We start from the raw sequence: 12,308 nt of genomic DNA, 5'->3' as shown, positions 1-12,308 counted from the left end.
TATAGAGAATCTTCATTGTTGCTGTTCTGCAGCTTTCGGGTGTCTGTCCTAATGCAGAGCATTTGTTACCCTATAATATACCATTAAGAAAAAACACATGTGAAAGGATATTGCAATGCAGATTATTTAAAGCAGTTTGGTTTCACACACATGTTCCACAACATCTTTGTAAGACGAGCAACGAAGGAACTCTCTGTGTGGCATGGAGTTGTCAGAGTTATTTGCTGTATGAAATGCCCCACCCCCCAAAAAAAAAATTCTTCAACATTCAGCATAGAGTAAACGCATTTGAATGGAGGCGTTCTGAGGAAATTGCCGATTTAGGCAATATATACCAAGTAAGCCCAAAGAATATGGGATCAAAATATTTACTTTGTGTGATGTTATGATCAGTGTTCCCCAGAAATTTTCGTCAGCCGGGTGGCAGGAATGAGTAGGCGTGTGGGGAATACTATGTAAAAAATTAATGTGATAAAATGTCAATTTATTCCCCTCAGGGCATTAGCAATATCAAACGGGTCAACATTAGCCGCAAAATTGAACTATTTTTGTGTTATTATCACGAACAAGACATAACAGAGTAATTTGAACTTCTAGTGTCGTACTGGTCATTCATAATCATGTAACACCAGGAACTATTCTGTTGCTATGCAGTGCCATACGGGTTTGCGATGTCATGCAGAATCGAATGCTCACATGTGATTCCACGCTAATACAGACACCACTTGCGCACGACACTACATGATAGTCAAGCTAAACATTTAAACTTCGATGTAATAGATGCAATTATGCTGACAATAATGATTTATCATTTAAACAAGCACCTTTACAGTATTTATGCTTTAATTTAGAATACGCGACGACTCGAATATGTATTAATATTATGTAATTTGCACATATCTAGCTTATGTTAGCCAGGCAGTTTGTACAAACGAGAGGGTGGTGCACCCATTAAAAAGGTCTAAGAGAGAACACTGATGTTTTACAGTTTTGCTCTATGCTGAATGTCGAAGGATTTTATTTATTGTAATTCATACAGCAAATAACTCTGACAACTCCATGCCACACAGGGAGTTCCTTCGTTGCTCGTCTTACAAACTTGTTGTGGAACATGTGTGAAACCAAACTGCTTTAAATAATCTGCCTTGCAATATTCTGTAAAGGATCTGTGAAATTTTTTAAACTGAACCAAGAGAACACCCTCTAAAACAATTCCAGCCATGCTTAATGTGATACGATAAAAAACAGACCTACTAGGCACAGTTGCAAGAAGTGCGTTAAGTACTTGTTTTGAACATGCATTTATTGTGTGCTAAGAATGCTTGGAGAATGTAGACAGTGCAAATTGAAGTACATACTTCTCCTAGTGCACCATCACTGCATACACAGGAGGCGTGCAGTGATGTCTCGATGACATATTAGCTACCAGCTTCTTGGTAAGATGTGACAATCCAACCAACACAAGTTCACTGTTATACTGGGGTGAAACTCTAGTAATTTCACGTCTGAAAAAGCCTAAAGAGCTTGAATGCCTTAAAATTCACCTTTGTCACTTTTTGACTCATTCTGTGCTTGAAGTGAACCTTCGGTGCTCACTTGCCTCTTAAGTGCGTTACTTGGTTTCAACTCCATCCCCTATTTGTTTCACATCACCCTTGCTTTTTATATGCTTCTTCACAAGCCTCACTCCTTTTTTTGATTATTATTATTATTATTATTATTATTATTATTATTATTATTATTATTATTATTATTATTATTATTATTATTATTATTATTATTAAAAAAGCAACTTTACTTAACCACTTCATACATATAAATGAACACCTAATTTACAATATAAATTTTACAGTTTAACAATTTCCATATCATACAATTTGTATAACAGTATACAGTAAAAACTGAGATGTTAGAGTATTTTACAAAGCACGTTATCAGCACTGATAAGACATCCATGTTCGCGATATTAACTAGTCAGTTAGCACTAAGTTCACTGTGTCTTCCCATGTTTAATTTTCAAATGAGCCCACTATCTCACTCCTAACCAGTTACAGTACTCCAGCCTGGATACTAAATAACTTTCTTCAAAGACTAGCAGGTCAGGTCATGAATATTGATGGTAAAACTCTGATAATTAGAAAAAATAATCTTTCCCAAAACAGAACACAGCATGTAACCGGAACTCAGGTAACAGCCCTAAAATCCGCCTCACAAAAGCGGCAGGAGGCAGGAAAATTCCAAGAAAATTTATGTCCCCATTTGTTAACAGCAGAGAAGACACTAGTGATGTGCAAACCTACCGCTTACCTCCTTCATCACAATTTCAAAAGGAAAGTATTTATTACTTCTGACTTCATGGCCTATAGGCTAATTGTTAATGTTTAACTGAAGATTTTTTCATAGTGTTTCCTTAATTTCAATATGAAATAACTACCGTATAATATATATTTTATAGTAAAAAAATAATTATTAATAAATCTTTCTCGTTTATTGCCAGAAAATACAATATTTTGAAAAACAGGCAAAATTCCCAAAATTCACAAAAAAAGAAAGTATAGTTGGGCGAGAAAAAGTTGACTAATGCTGCTCATGGTTCATGTTTGTGGGTTACTGTAGTCACTTCCTAGTTCATGAACCATGGGCAACAGCTGAGTGGCCTAGTAAGTGGTCCTGAGAGTTGGGATACCAGTTGCTATGGAATGGGAGTGGGCATCTCGGACATATTCTGAGTCTTCGCCCTCCTTGTGCTCAGGCGGCTAGGACTATACAATCCACCGGTGGTCCATAACCTGTTAGAGGAAAGATCCTCACTTGGACTATGTGCAAGTAGGGTAGCATCCTGTTTCATGAATTTACCGAGCTCAGAACATTTTAAGCAAGCCTCGGACCTATGGGAGTAACGGAGTCCCACTCCCATTCGACAGGCGAGGGACTCCTTGGAAACAACTTGGCGAACGAAATGGAATTTGATGGGGAGCTATCAATATTAATGGGGCTTATGGAAGAAAGAAAGTAGAACTGGCTGAGTCTGCAAAGAGGATGCATCTGGATGAATTAGGAGTGAGTGATATTCGGGTAAGGGGAGATAACGAGGAAGAGATAGGGGATTATAAAGTGTACTTGACGGGTGTTAGAAAGTGAAGGGCAGAGTCTGGGGTAGGGTTCTTTATCAGGAATACCATTGCACGCAACATAGTTTCTGTTAGGCACGTAAATGAGCGAATGATGTGGGTGGATTTGTCAGTTGGAGGAATTAGGACTAGAATTGTGTCCGTGTATTCACCATGTGAGGGTGCATATGAGGATGTTGACAAGAAAGCATTGAGTGACATCGTGGTCAGGGTCAACAGCAAGGATAGAATAGTGCTAATAGGCGATTTCAATGCAAGAGTTGGGAATAGAACTGAAGGATACGAAAGGGTGATTGGTAAATTTGGGGAAGATATGGAAGCTAATGGGAATGGGAAGCATTTGCTGGACTTCTGTGCTAGTATGAGTTTAGCTGTTACGAATACATTCTTCAAGCATAAGGCTATTCACCGCTACACATGGAAGGCTAGGGGTACCAGATCCATAATAGACTATATCTTAACAGACTTCAAATTCAGGAAATCTGTTAGGAATGTACGAGTTTTCTGCAGATTTTTCGATGATACAGACCACTATCTGATCTGTAGTGCACTAAGTATCTCTAGGCCTAGGGTAGAGAAAGTGAAATCTGTCTGCAAACGAATAAGGGTAGAAAATCTCTAGGACGAGGAAATTAGACAGAAGTACATGGATATGATTAGTGAGAAGTTTCAAACAGTAGACAGTAAGCAGGTTCAGGATATAGAAAGTGAATAGGTGTTATACAGGGATGCTGTAGTAGAAACAGCAAGGGAATACCTAGGAACAACTGTGTGTAAAGATGGGAAAAGGCAAACATCTTGGTGGAATGATGAAGTGAGAGCAGCTTGTAAACGTAAAAAGAAGGCTTATCAGAAATGGCTCCAAGCAAGGGCCGAGCCAGACAGGGATTTGTACGTAGAGGAAAGAAACAAAGCGAAACAAATAGTTGTTGAATCCAAAAAGAAGTCGTGGGAAGATTTTGGTAACAACCTGGAAAGGCTAGGTCAAGCAGCAGGGAAACCTTTCTGGACAGTAATAAAGAATCTTAGGAGGGGAGGGAAAAAGCAAATGAACAGTGTTTTGAGTAATTCAGGCGAACTCATAATAGATCCCAGGGAATCTCTGGAGAGGTGGAGGGGATATTTTGAACATATTCTCAATGTAAAAGGAAATCATCCTGGTGGTGTTGCAAACAGCCAAGCTCATGGGGAGGAGGAAAATGATGTTGGTGAAATTATGCTTGAGGAAGTGGAAAGAATAGTAAATAAACTCCATTGTCATAAGGCAGCAGGAATAGATGAAATTAGACCTGAAATGGTGAAGTATAGTGGGAAGGCAGGGATGAAATGGCTTCATAGAGTAGTAAAATTAGCATGGAGTGTTGGTAAGGTACCTTCAGATTGGACAAAAGCAGTAATTGCACCTATCTATAAGCAAGGGAACTGGAATGATTGCAACAACTATCGAGGTATCTCATTGATTAGTATACCAGGCAAAGTATTCACTGACATCTTGGAAGGGAGGATGCGATCAGTCGTTGAGAGGAAGCTGGATGAAAACCAGTATGGTTTCAGACCACAGAGAGGCTGTCAGGATCAGATTTTCAGTATGCGCCAGGTAATTGAAAAATGCTACGAGAGGAATAGGCAGTTGTGTTTATGTTTCGTAGATCTAGAGAAAGCATATGACAGGGTACCGGGGGAAAAGATGTTCGCCATACTGGGGGACTATGGAATTAAAAGTAGATTATTAAAAGCAATCAAAGGCCTTTATGTTGACAATTGGGCTTCAGTGAGAATTGATGGTAGAATGAGTTCTTGGTTCAGGGTACTTACAGGGGTTAGACAAGGCTGTAATCTTTCACCTTTGCTGTTTGTACTTTACATGGATCATCTGCTGAAAGGTATAAAATGGCAGGGAGGGATTCAGTTAGGTGGAAATGTAGTAAGCAGTCTGGCCTATGCTGATGACTTGGTCTTAACGGCAGATTGTGACGATAGCCTGCAGTCTAATATCTTGGAACTTGAAAATAGGTGCAATGAGTATGGTATAAAAATTAGCCTCTCAAAGACTAAATTGATGTCAGTAGGTAAGAAATTCAACAGAATTGAATGTCAGATTGGTGATACAAAGGTAGAACAGGTCAATAATTTCAAGTATTTAGGTTTTTTGTTCTCCCAGGATGGTAATATAGTGAGATTGAATCAAGGTGTAGTAAAGCTAATGCAGTGAGCTCGCAGTTGCGATCAACAGTATTCTGTAAGAAGGAAGTCAGCTCCCAGATGAAACTATCTTTACATCGGTCTGTTTTCAGACCAACTTTGCTCTACTGGAGCGAAAGCTGGGTGGACTCAGGATATCTTATTCATAAGTTAGAAGTAACAGACATGAAAGTAGCAAGAATGATTGCTGGTACAAACAGGTGGGAACAATGACAGGAGGGTACTCGGAATGAGGAGATAAAGGCTAATTTAGGAATGAACTTGATGGATGAAGCTGTACGCAGAAACCGGCTTCGGTGGTGGGGTCATGTGAGGCAAATGGAGGAGGATAGGTTACCTAGGAGAATAATGGACTCTGCTATGGAGGGTAAGAGAAGTACAGATAGACCAAGACGACGATGGTTAGACTCGGTTTCTAACGATTTAAAGATAAGAGGTATAGAACTAAATGAGGCCACAACACTAGTTGCAAATTGAGGGTTGTGGCGACGTATAGTAAATTCACAGAGGCTTGCAGACTGAACGCTGAAAGGCATAACAGTCTATAATGATTATGTATGTATGCTGCCGAAAAATGGTCTGTTGCTGTGGCAACGATAACAGAGATGCCACATTTAAGAACGCTATCGCTATGTGTGTTGGCTTGCTCTCAGTCGCTTTTTGATATATATTCGGAGTAGTACTTTGTTAGCTGCGTTAGTTGTTGCTGGTTTATGCAATATGTTTGTTTCCTGAATAGTATTTTCATTGCGGCTGTGAGCTCGCATCCGGGAGATAGGCGGTTCAAATCCCACTATCGGCAGCCCTGAAGATGGTTTTCCGTGGTTTCCCATTTTCACACCAGGAAAATGCTGGGGCTGTACCTTAATTAAGGCCATGGCCGCTTCCTTCCAACTCCTAGGCCTTTCCTATCCCATCGTCGCCATAAGACCTATCTGTGTCGATGCGACGTAAAGCCCCTAGTATTTTCATTGTTAGTTTATTTTTTTGTATGTTAATCAGTGACTAGTTGTACACTCGAAATCTTTAGTATCTCGTGGCCAGAAATATTCATTTCAGGCAAGAAATCAGTACAGCCCTTAGAACCATCCGGTACCTGCTTACACACTCTCTCTCATTGGTCACATCCGTCAGACGCGTTAACACCTGCACACATCTGAAGAGTGAGGGGAGGTGGAGAAAACGGAAGTATATCTAGCATGAATGAAACACACGGAGGGGAAGGTACTTGCTTCCCCGCCTGCCTACACGTCCCACTGGCTCGACAATGAAGGGAGGAACCACACGCCTCCTTCAAGACAACAGACGCAATGTGTATGTCAACTCATTGAGGGTCAAATTATCCAGTTTCTTTGTAATTCTTATGTTCGAGGTCTGGCTGAAATGTTAGCGGTCTCGACTATGATTTCATTATCAAATGGCATCGCGCTCAACCACTGTAAAGAAGAATGACCCTTATTTTCGTCAATATAGGCCCTGCTGAATAGCTGCCTACTACTACTACTACTACTACTACTACTACTACTACTACTACTACTACTACTACTACTACTACTACTACTACTACTACTACTACTACTACTACTACTACTACTACTACTACTACTACTACTACTACTACTACTACTACTACTACTACTACTACTACTACTACTACTACTACTACTACTACTACTACTACTACTACTACTACTACTACTACTACTACTACTACTACTACTACTACTACTACTACTACTACTACTACTACTACTACTACTACTACTACTACTACTACTACTACTACTACTACTACTACTACTACTACTACTACTACTACTACTACTACTACTACTACTACTACTACTACTACTACTACTACTACTACTACTACTACTACTACTACTACTACTACTACTACTACTACTACTACTACTACTACTACTTGTCATCAAAAACCAAAGTAAAAATAATCTGGCATTAAATAATTATGATTATCAGAGATGCAAGGGCGTTTGGAAAACCGTTCCTATGAAGTTAATGTCAGCATTGATCAATCAAATGCCATATATTGGGGTGGGATTACATCGTGCACACTTCATCGCAATTAAATTACAGTTTTGTTTTACTTGATTAGGAAAAGCTAGTATAGTCAGAATGTTTAACCTTAGAAACAACTTAATCAGTTCCCGAAAAAATGGAGTTAGGAATGGCCTCTGAATGCGCAACGTCTCAACCCACACCTCCTGGAAGACGAGCACATGTGATGTTGCCATGGTTACTTCTTCTCTATCCTGAGGGTTGACCAAAATCTTCGCCCAAACGTTACCTGTTTCCTTTTCCACACGGAATTCTTGTGACCACTATTGTACAGTTCTATTCTCTATTTGACATGTGCATTTGTTGAGGTGATGTTCAGTTTAGTGAATATGAAATCTCATTTATCGGGAATGAGGCGTTCTGTCTTAGATGCCTGAATTATTAGCATGAGCTTAGGAATGGGTCAAAGTTTATTGAATTGCATTAGGCCAACATAGTTGGTTAAATATTTAGCCTCTATGAAAGAGTCATACCGCAGATTGTGGTAACTATGACAACGCAGCGTACTTCATAGTTACTGCTCTTGCCGCTCAAATGTCAGACTTCAACTCTCGGGTCCAACTATACATACACAGTACCATTTCCGAATTGTGCCAAATGCATATAAATAAAGTTTTTATTAAAATAAACCACTTTCTCATTTATCGCAAATAATATATATTTTTTTTTTTTTTGCTAGTGGCTTTGTGTCGCACCGACACAGATAGATCTTATGGTGACGATGGGATAGGAAAGGCCTAGGAGTTGCAAGGAAGCAGCTGTGGCCTTAATTAAGGTACAGCCCCAGCATTTGCCTGGTGTAAAAATGGAAAACCACAGAAAACCATCTTCAGGGCTGCCAACAGTGGGATTTGAACCCACTATCTCCCGGATGCAAGCTTAAAGCTGCGCCCCCCCCCCCCCCCTAACCGCATGGCCAACTTGCCTGGTAACAAAACTTCTTGCCTTTGTGTATAATGAACTATGTATTTATATGATTGATAATATATTTTGTGGCTGTCTGCTGGGTCGTTAAAAGTGATACACGTTCAGTAGCGGCGATTGGGAATTAGAAGTGGGGCAGGGGGGCAAAAAATGGACAGCCAACAATTACTCGGGTTTGTGGGATATAGTGCGTGTGTGTGTGTGTGTGTGTGTTTATATACATCAAACCAGAAAAAAAGCAACAGCGAATTTGAACAAAGATGTAAAGATTGACAGTTTACCAACTTAAGTGCGGTAATTTTTTTGTTTGTTTGAGATTTTGATTAAATATTACACAGTAAAACTTTCACCAGAGGAACAATATTACACGTGCATTACAATTAAATAGATGTACAGCGTGATTATACAATTGAAAATCTTTTAATATTTGACTACACGCTAAGAAACTAACAGGCACTAAAGAGACTAGGCCTACCACACTGACGAATGCGCGCGGCAAGTGGGTGAATCATACCTCAGTGTCCATGTCTGTTAGGTCATCAGCCCAGAGGCTGGTTGGATCTTCAAATAGCACCACCAAAGGCTATGCAGTTATAGGTAAACCGCAAAAACCAATGACAGCACTAAAAGAGGCGTAATGTTCATAACCTCAGCAAAAGAATATACCCCTGCTACCCTTCCTCACAGCACACGCAAAGTGTCCACTACTTGCTGCGGCGCTATACAATTCGGTTAGCCGCGACGAAGGACATGTGCGTATCCCGCTAATAACTTAATAATTAAAGAAAAAACAAAGAATTAGCTGATAAGACAACAGAGCTCGTACAAATTGTTTTTTTAATAATTCCTAGTTTCAGCCGACCAAAATAGAATACATATGTAATGTTTTCTCCACAACCGGGGCGGGGGGCGGCGGCGGCGGCGACTGCCCCCTCTCGCCCGGCTAATCCCCGCTACTGTACACGTTATCATCGTTTTTTATCAATTCATCATTTGTGATTGTTGTACACACTTGTAGAATGATTAAACAACTTTTAAATTTTAAATTTCCTTGTTACTTTTGTGCTATAATACCAAAATCTTCTTGTATACGCTTGTGGACCCACAGTCCGGCGTCCGGTGCAACTTCTCACGGCGAGAGCGACTACCGTTCGACACGTTGAGAAATCCTTCTTGGAGACTAGCAGTACAGTTGAAAAATATTGAACTTCAGCCAGATGGAATGTCAGAACTCTCTCCCCTCCAGTAAAAATTCGTAGAAGAAACACTGAGCAATTTAAATGAGCAAACACCTAATAGGCCTGTTTGTTTGCTATTTCCTTCTAAACACTGCGCTTTTGTCGCTCCGCTGAACAATACGATATGTTGGAATACTGTTTGACAGTATTGTTTTAGTTGACTGTCTCAATATATATTTCTAGCTCTATTTGTCATGTGTTACGTGTCGTTTTGTTTTGCCAGAGTAGGCCTCTCCGTAACATCAACGAGAATGAATTTTCTATTTCCATCTACTGTAACCTTCTCGCTTGTTTTACTATAGGTCTACTTCTTTGTTAGAGCATATTCTGACTTAAATTCTCTTTGATTCTAGTCTGTCTGTCGTTCATAGTACAGCAATACAGAATACTACTTGTAATTATTTGCATGTTTGATGAGCCCCGTTGGAGTCTGCGCCTCAGCGTATTCAGCAATTCAGTCCATCTTCCTAGTTTCCATTTCTGACTAACGGTGGAATTGTGTGTACACTGTGGCTGCTTCAGTTTTACAATTTGCTATCCGCGCTTCCCCACCCTTCCATTATTTTGTTCTGTTTTTTGGCAGTGATCGGTGCTGCGTGATTCCGTGGAGACACTATTCTAATGTCTACTTAGCATACGTTTTCGAACACGACTGGGATAATGGATGCCGTAAAAATTAGTGTAATAGACTCTTCGTCTACGACGCAGTTGGTGAAAGAAGATGTACCTCTCATTCCAAAACGTTCAGATGACTTTTGTTCCAGGTGATAACGACCTTTCAAATGTGTGAAATATTTCAGCTGTCAAGCAAACCTAGCCTATTCTTAACCTCCATCGATATTTCACCGAGCATTAGGCCTATGGATCTTTTTTATTACTTTTGAGGTTGTGATGTATGTAATGTTTTATAAATAGTTAATTGAAAGTAAGCTTACATAGGTTATAGTAGACTTGCGTCAGAATAGATTTTCGAGTAGAGGAATAAATGCCCTCAGGAAATGCATGCACTTCCTTATTATGTCAAGGTCGCCTGCTCAGAAACTTGGTAAATATGGCTAGGTGTGTATCCTATTTTAAGGAAATCTCTTGACAGCCCAATTACATTTACCTATTTTTTTTTACGTTTGCTGCTCCTGCGTTTTCATTGCTGTAATACCCCTTTAGAAGGTGTGACATGGGTGATTGCAACAGCCTGTTTCATGTTGCAGTTGTCAACTCAGCTGTCATGTTAAGGAAATATTAATCAGTTGGTTATAACAGTGCCAACTGACATTAATATTAATTAAATGGAATTCATTTCATAATCATGTAAAAAAAGTGGATTTTGACTTACAAAGGCTAAGGAAATACTGTATTGCACTTCATGAGAAGTTTAGGTTACTAGGACATGCAGTTCTTTACATGATTATTTACTAGATTTTGGTTTGTTAAAATAGCATTTCTCTGATTAACAAAATGACCAAATGAATCTATCTCCTACATACCGGGTAATCCCTAACTTGAATAATACATATATTTCCTGAACAGTTTAAAATTCTGAAAGGAGATGTTTGCTAAATTATAGGTAAGGTGGCGAGTAATTTGCTGTATTTTAGGCCTAGCTGTTACTCGTAACACTTGTATTTATGGTCTTATTTTTAATATGAAAAATGCTTGTTTTTCATCTCAGGAAATTTTGTGATACAGCATTTGCAATGAAGTGTATCACAAAAACACCACATAATGTGTGAATATGGAGTAGTTCATGGTGCACAGATACTGTTATGAATTGATAACAGCATGATTGTGCACTGTGAATGTTGTCTACAGACAGAAGTAAATGTCCACTGCCCCATGCTACAGCCCCAATGAACTCTTATTTTATTTGCACACATTTCCTGCAAATGTTATATCACTGCATTCTTCCTTTCAAAAATATTCAAATACAGTTGAAAAATGTATCTACACACACACACACACACACACACACACACACACACACACACACACACACACTAGCATTAGAAAGTTTAAAATAACTAGGTAGACTATATATTCTTCAAACTGATTTGGATTTCTGATCTATTTTCTCCTGTAGTGGGTCTGTTTTGATCTAACTTATTACACACTAAAAGATTATATTCAATCAGTGTCTTCACCCCCCCCCCCCCCCCCTCTGAAGAGAAATTTAAGGGATACTCTCATTTTGAACTTAACAAAATATGAAAGCAAATTAAGAAAGTCATACAGTCCATGAAGGCCCTTGGAGGGGAGGAATGTAAAGTCTTCCACTATCTGTAACCGTGGCACTTGGTGGGGTAGAGTGGTTAGCTCTTATGGCCGGCTGCCTTTGCCCCCAGGAATTAACATAGTACTTATTATTGTGTAGGCTGAGTGAACCTCAAGGCCATGTACCTGAAGTGGAAATCTCGTTTCTTAAATTTTTTGACTTCCCGACAGGGAATTGAACCACTTTATAATTTAAATGTTAAGAATGCAATGAACAGACAAGCAAAATATAAACAAGTACTGGTAATGTCTGTTATTGCTGATGTGCTTATAACAGGTTCCAAACTGGCAGTTGAGTATGATCACCGCTGTAGTCATTCCTCTTCCCCCACTGTTGGCAGTCCTGAAGATGGTTTTCTGTGGTTTCCCATTTTTGCAACAAGCAAATGCTGGGCCTGTACAAATATTATTTTTGACAGAGCCATAACCTCTTGAGTCCAGAAGTGTACATATGTACACCTTCAAT

At 39.4% G+C, this 12,308-nt stretch overlaps 1 protein-coding gene across 4 annotated transcripts in view; it reads left to right on the top strand.

Annotated features, from left to right (window-relative positions):
* The window catches only part of LOC136856766 (probable phospholipid-transporting ATPase IIB), a 407,253-nt gene that overhangs the window by 48,749 nt on the left and 346,196 nt on the right, over positions 1–12,308 (top strand). Inside the window, exon 1 of one of the 4 annotated variants that reach the window (XM_067134862.2) lies at positions 9,827–10,338. The exons of 2 other annotated variants lie outside the window; for them this stretch is intronic. In XM_067134862.2, coding sequence (XP_066990963.2) covers positions 10,235–10,338 — 104 coding nt within the window. In that variant the 5' untranslated portion in view covers positions 9,827–10,234. Of the gene's footprint in view, positions 1–9,826; positions 10,339–10,416; positions 10,468–12,308 lie in introns of those variants that run through there. One more of the 4 variants, XM_067134864.2, reaches the window with a different exon arrangement.

Source organism: Anabrus simplex, chromosome 1 (assembly GCF_040414725.1).
Source record: "Anabrus simplex isolate iqAnaSimp1 chromosome 1, ASM4041472v1, whole genome shotgun sequence".
Taxonomy (NCBI): Eukaryota; Metazoa; Arthropoda; class Insecta; order Orthoptera; family Tettigoniidae; genus Anabrus; species Anabrus simplex.
Note: the sequence above shows the minus strand (reverse complement) of the source record. Positions and strands in the feature narration are given on the sequence as shown.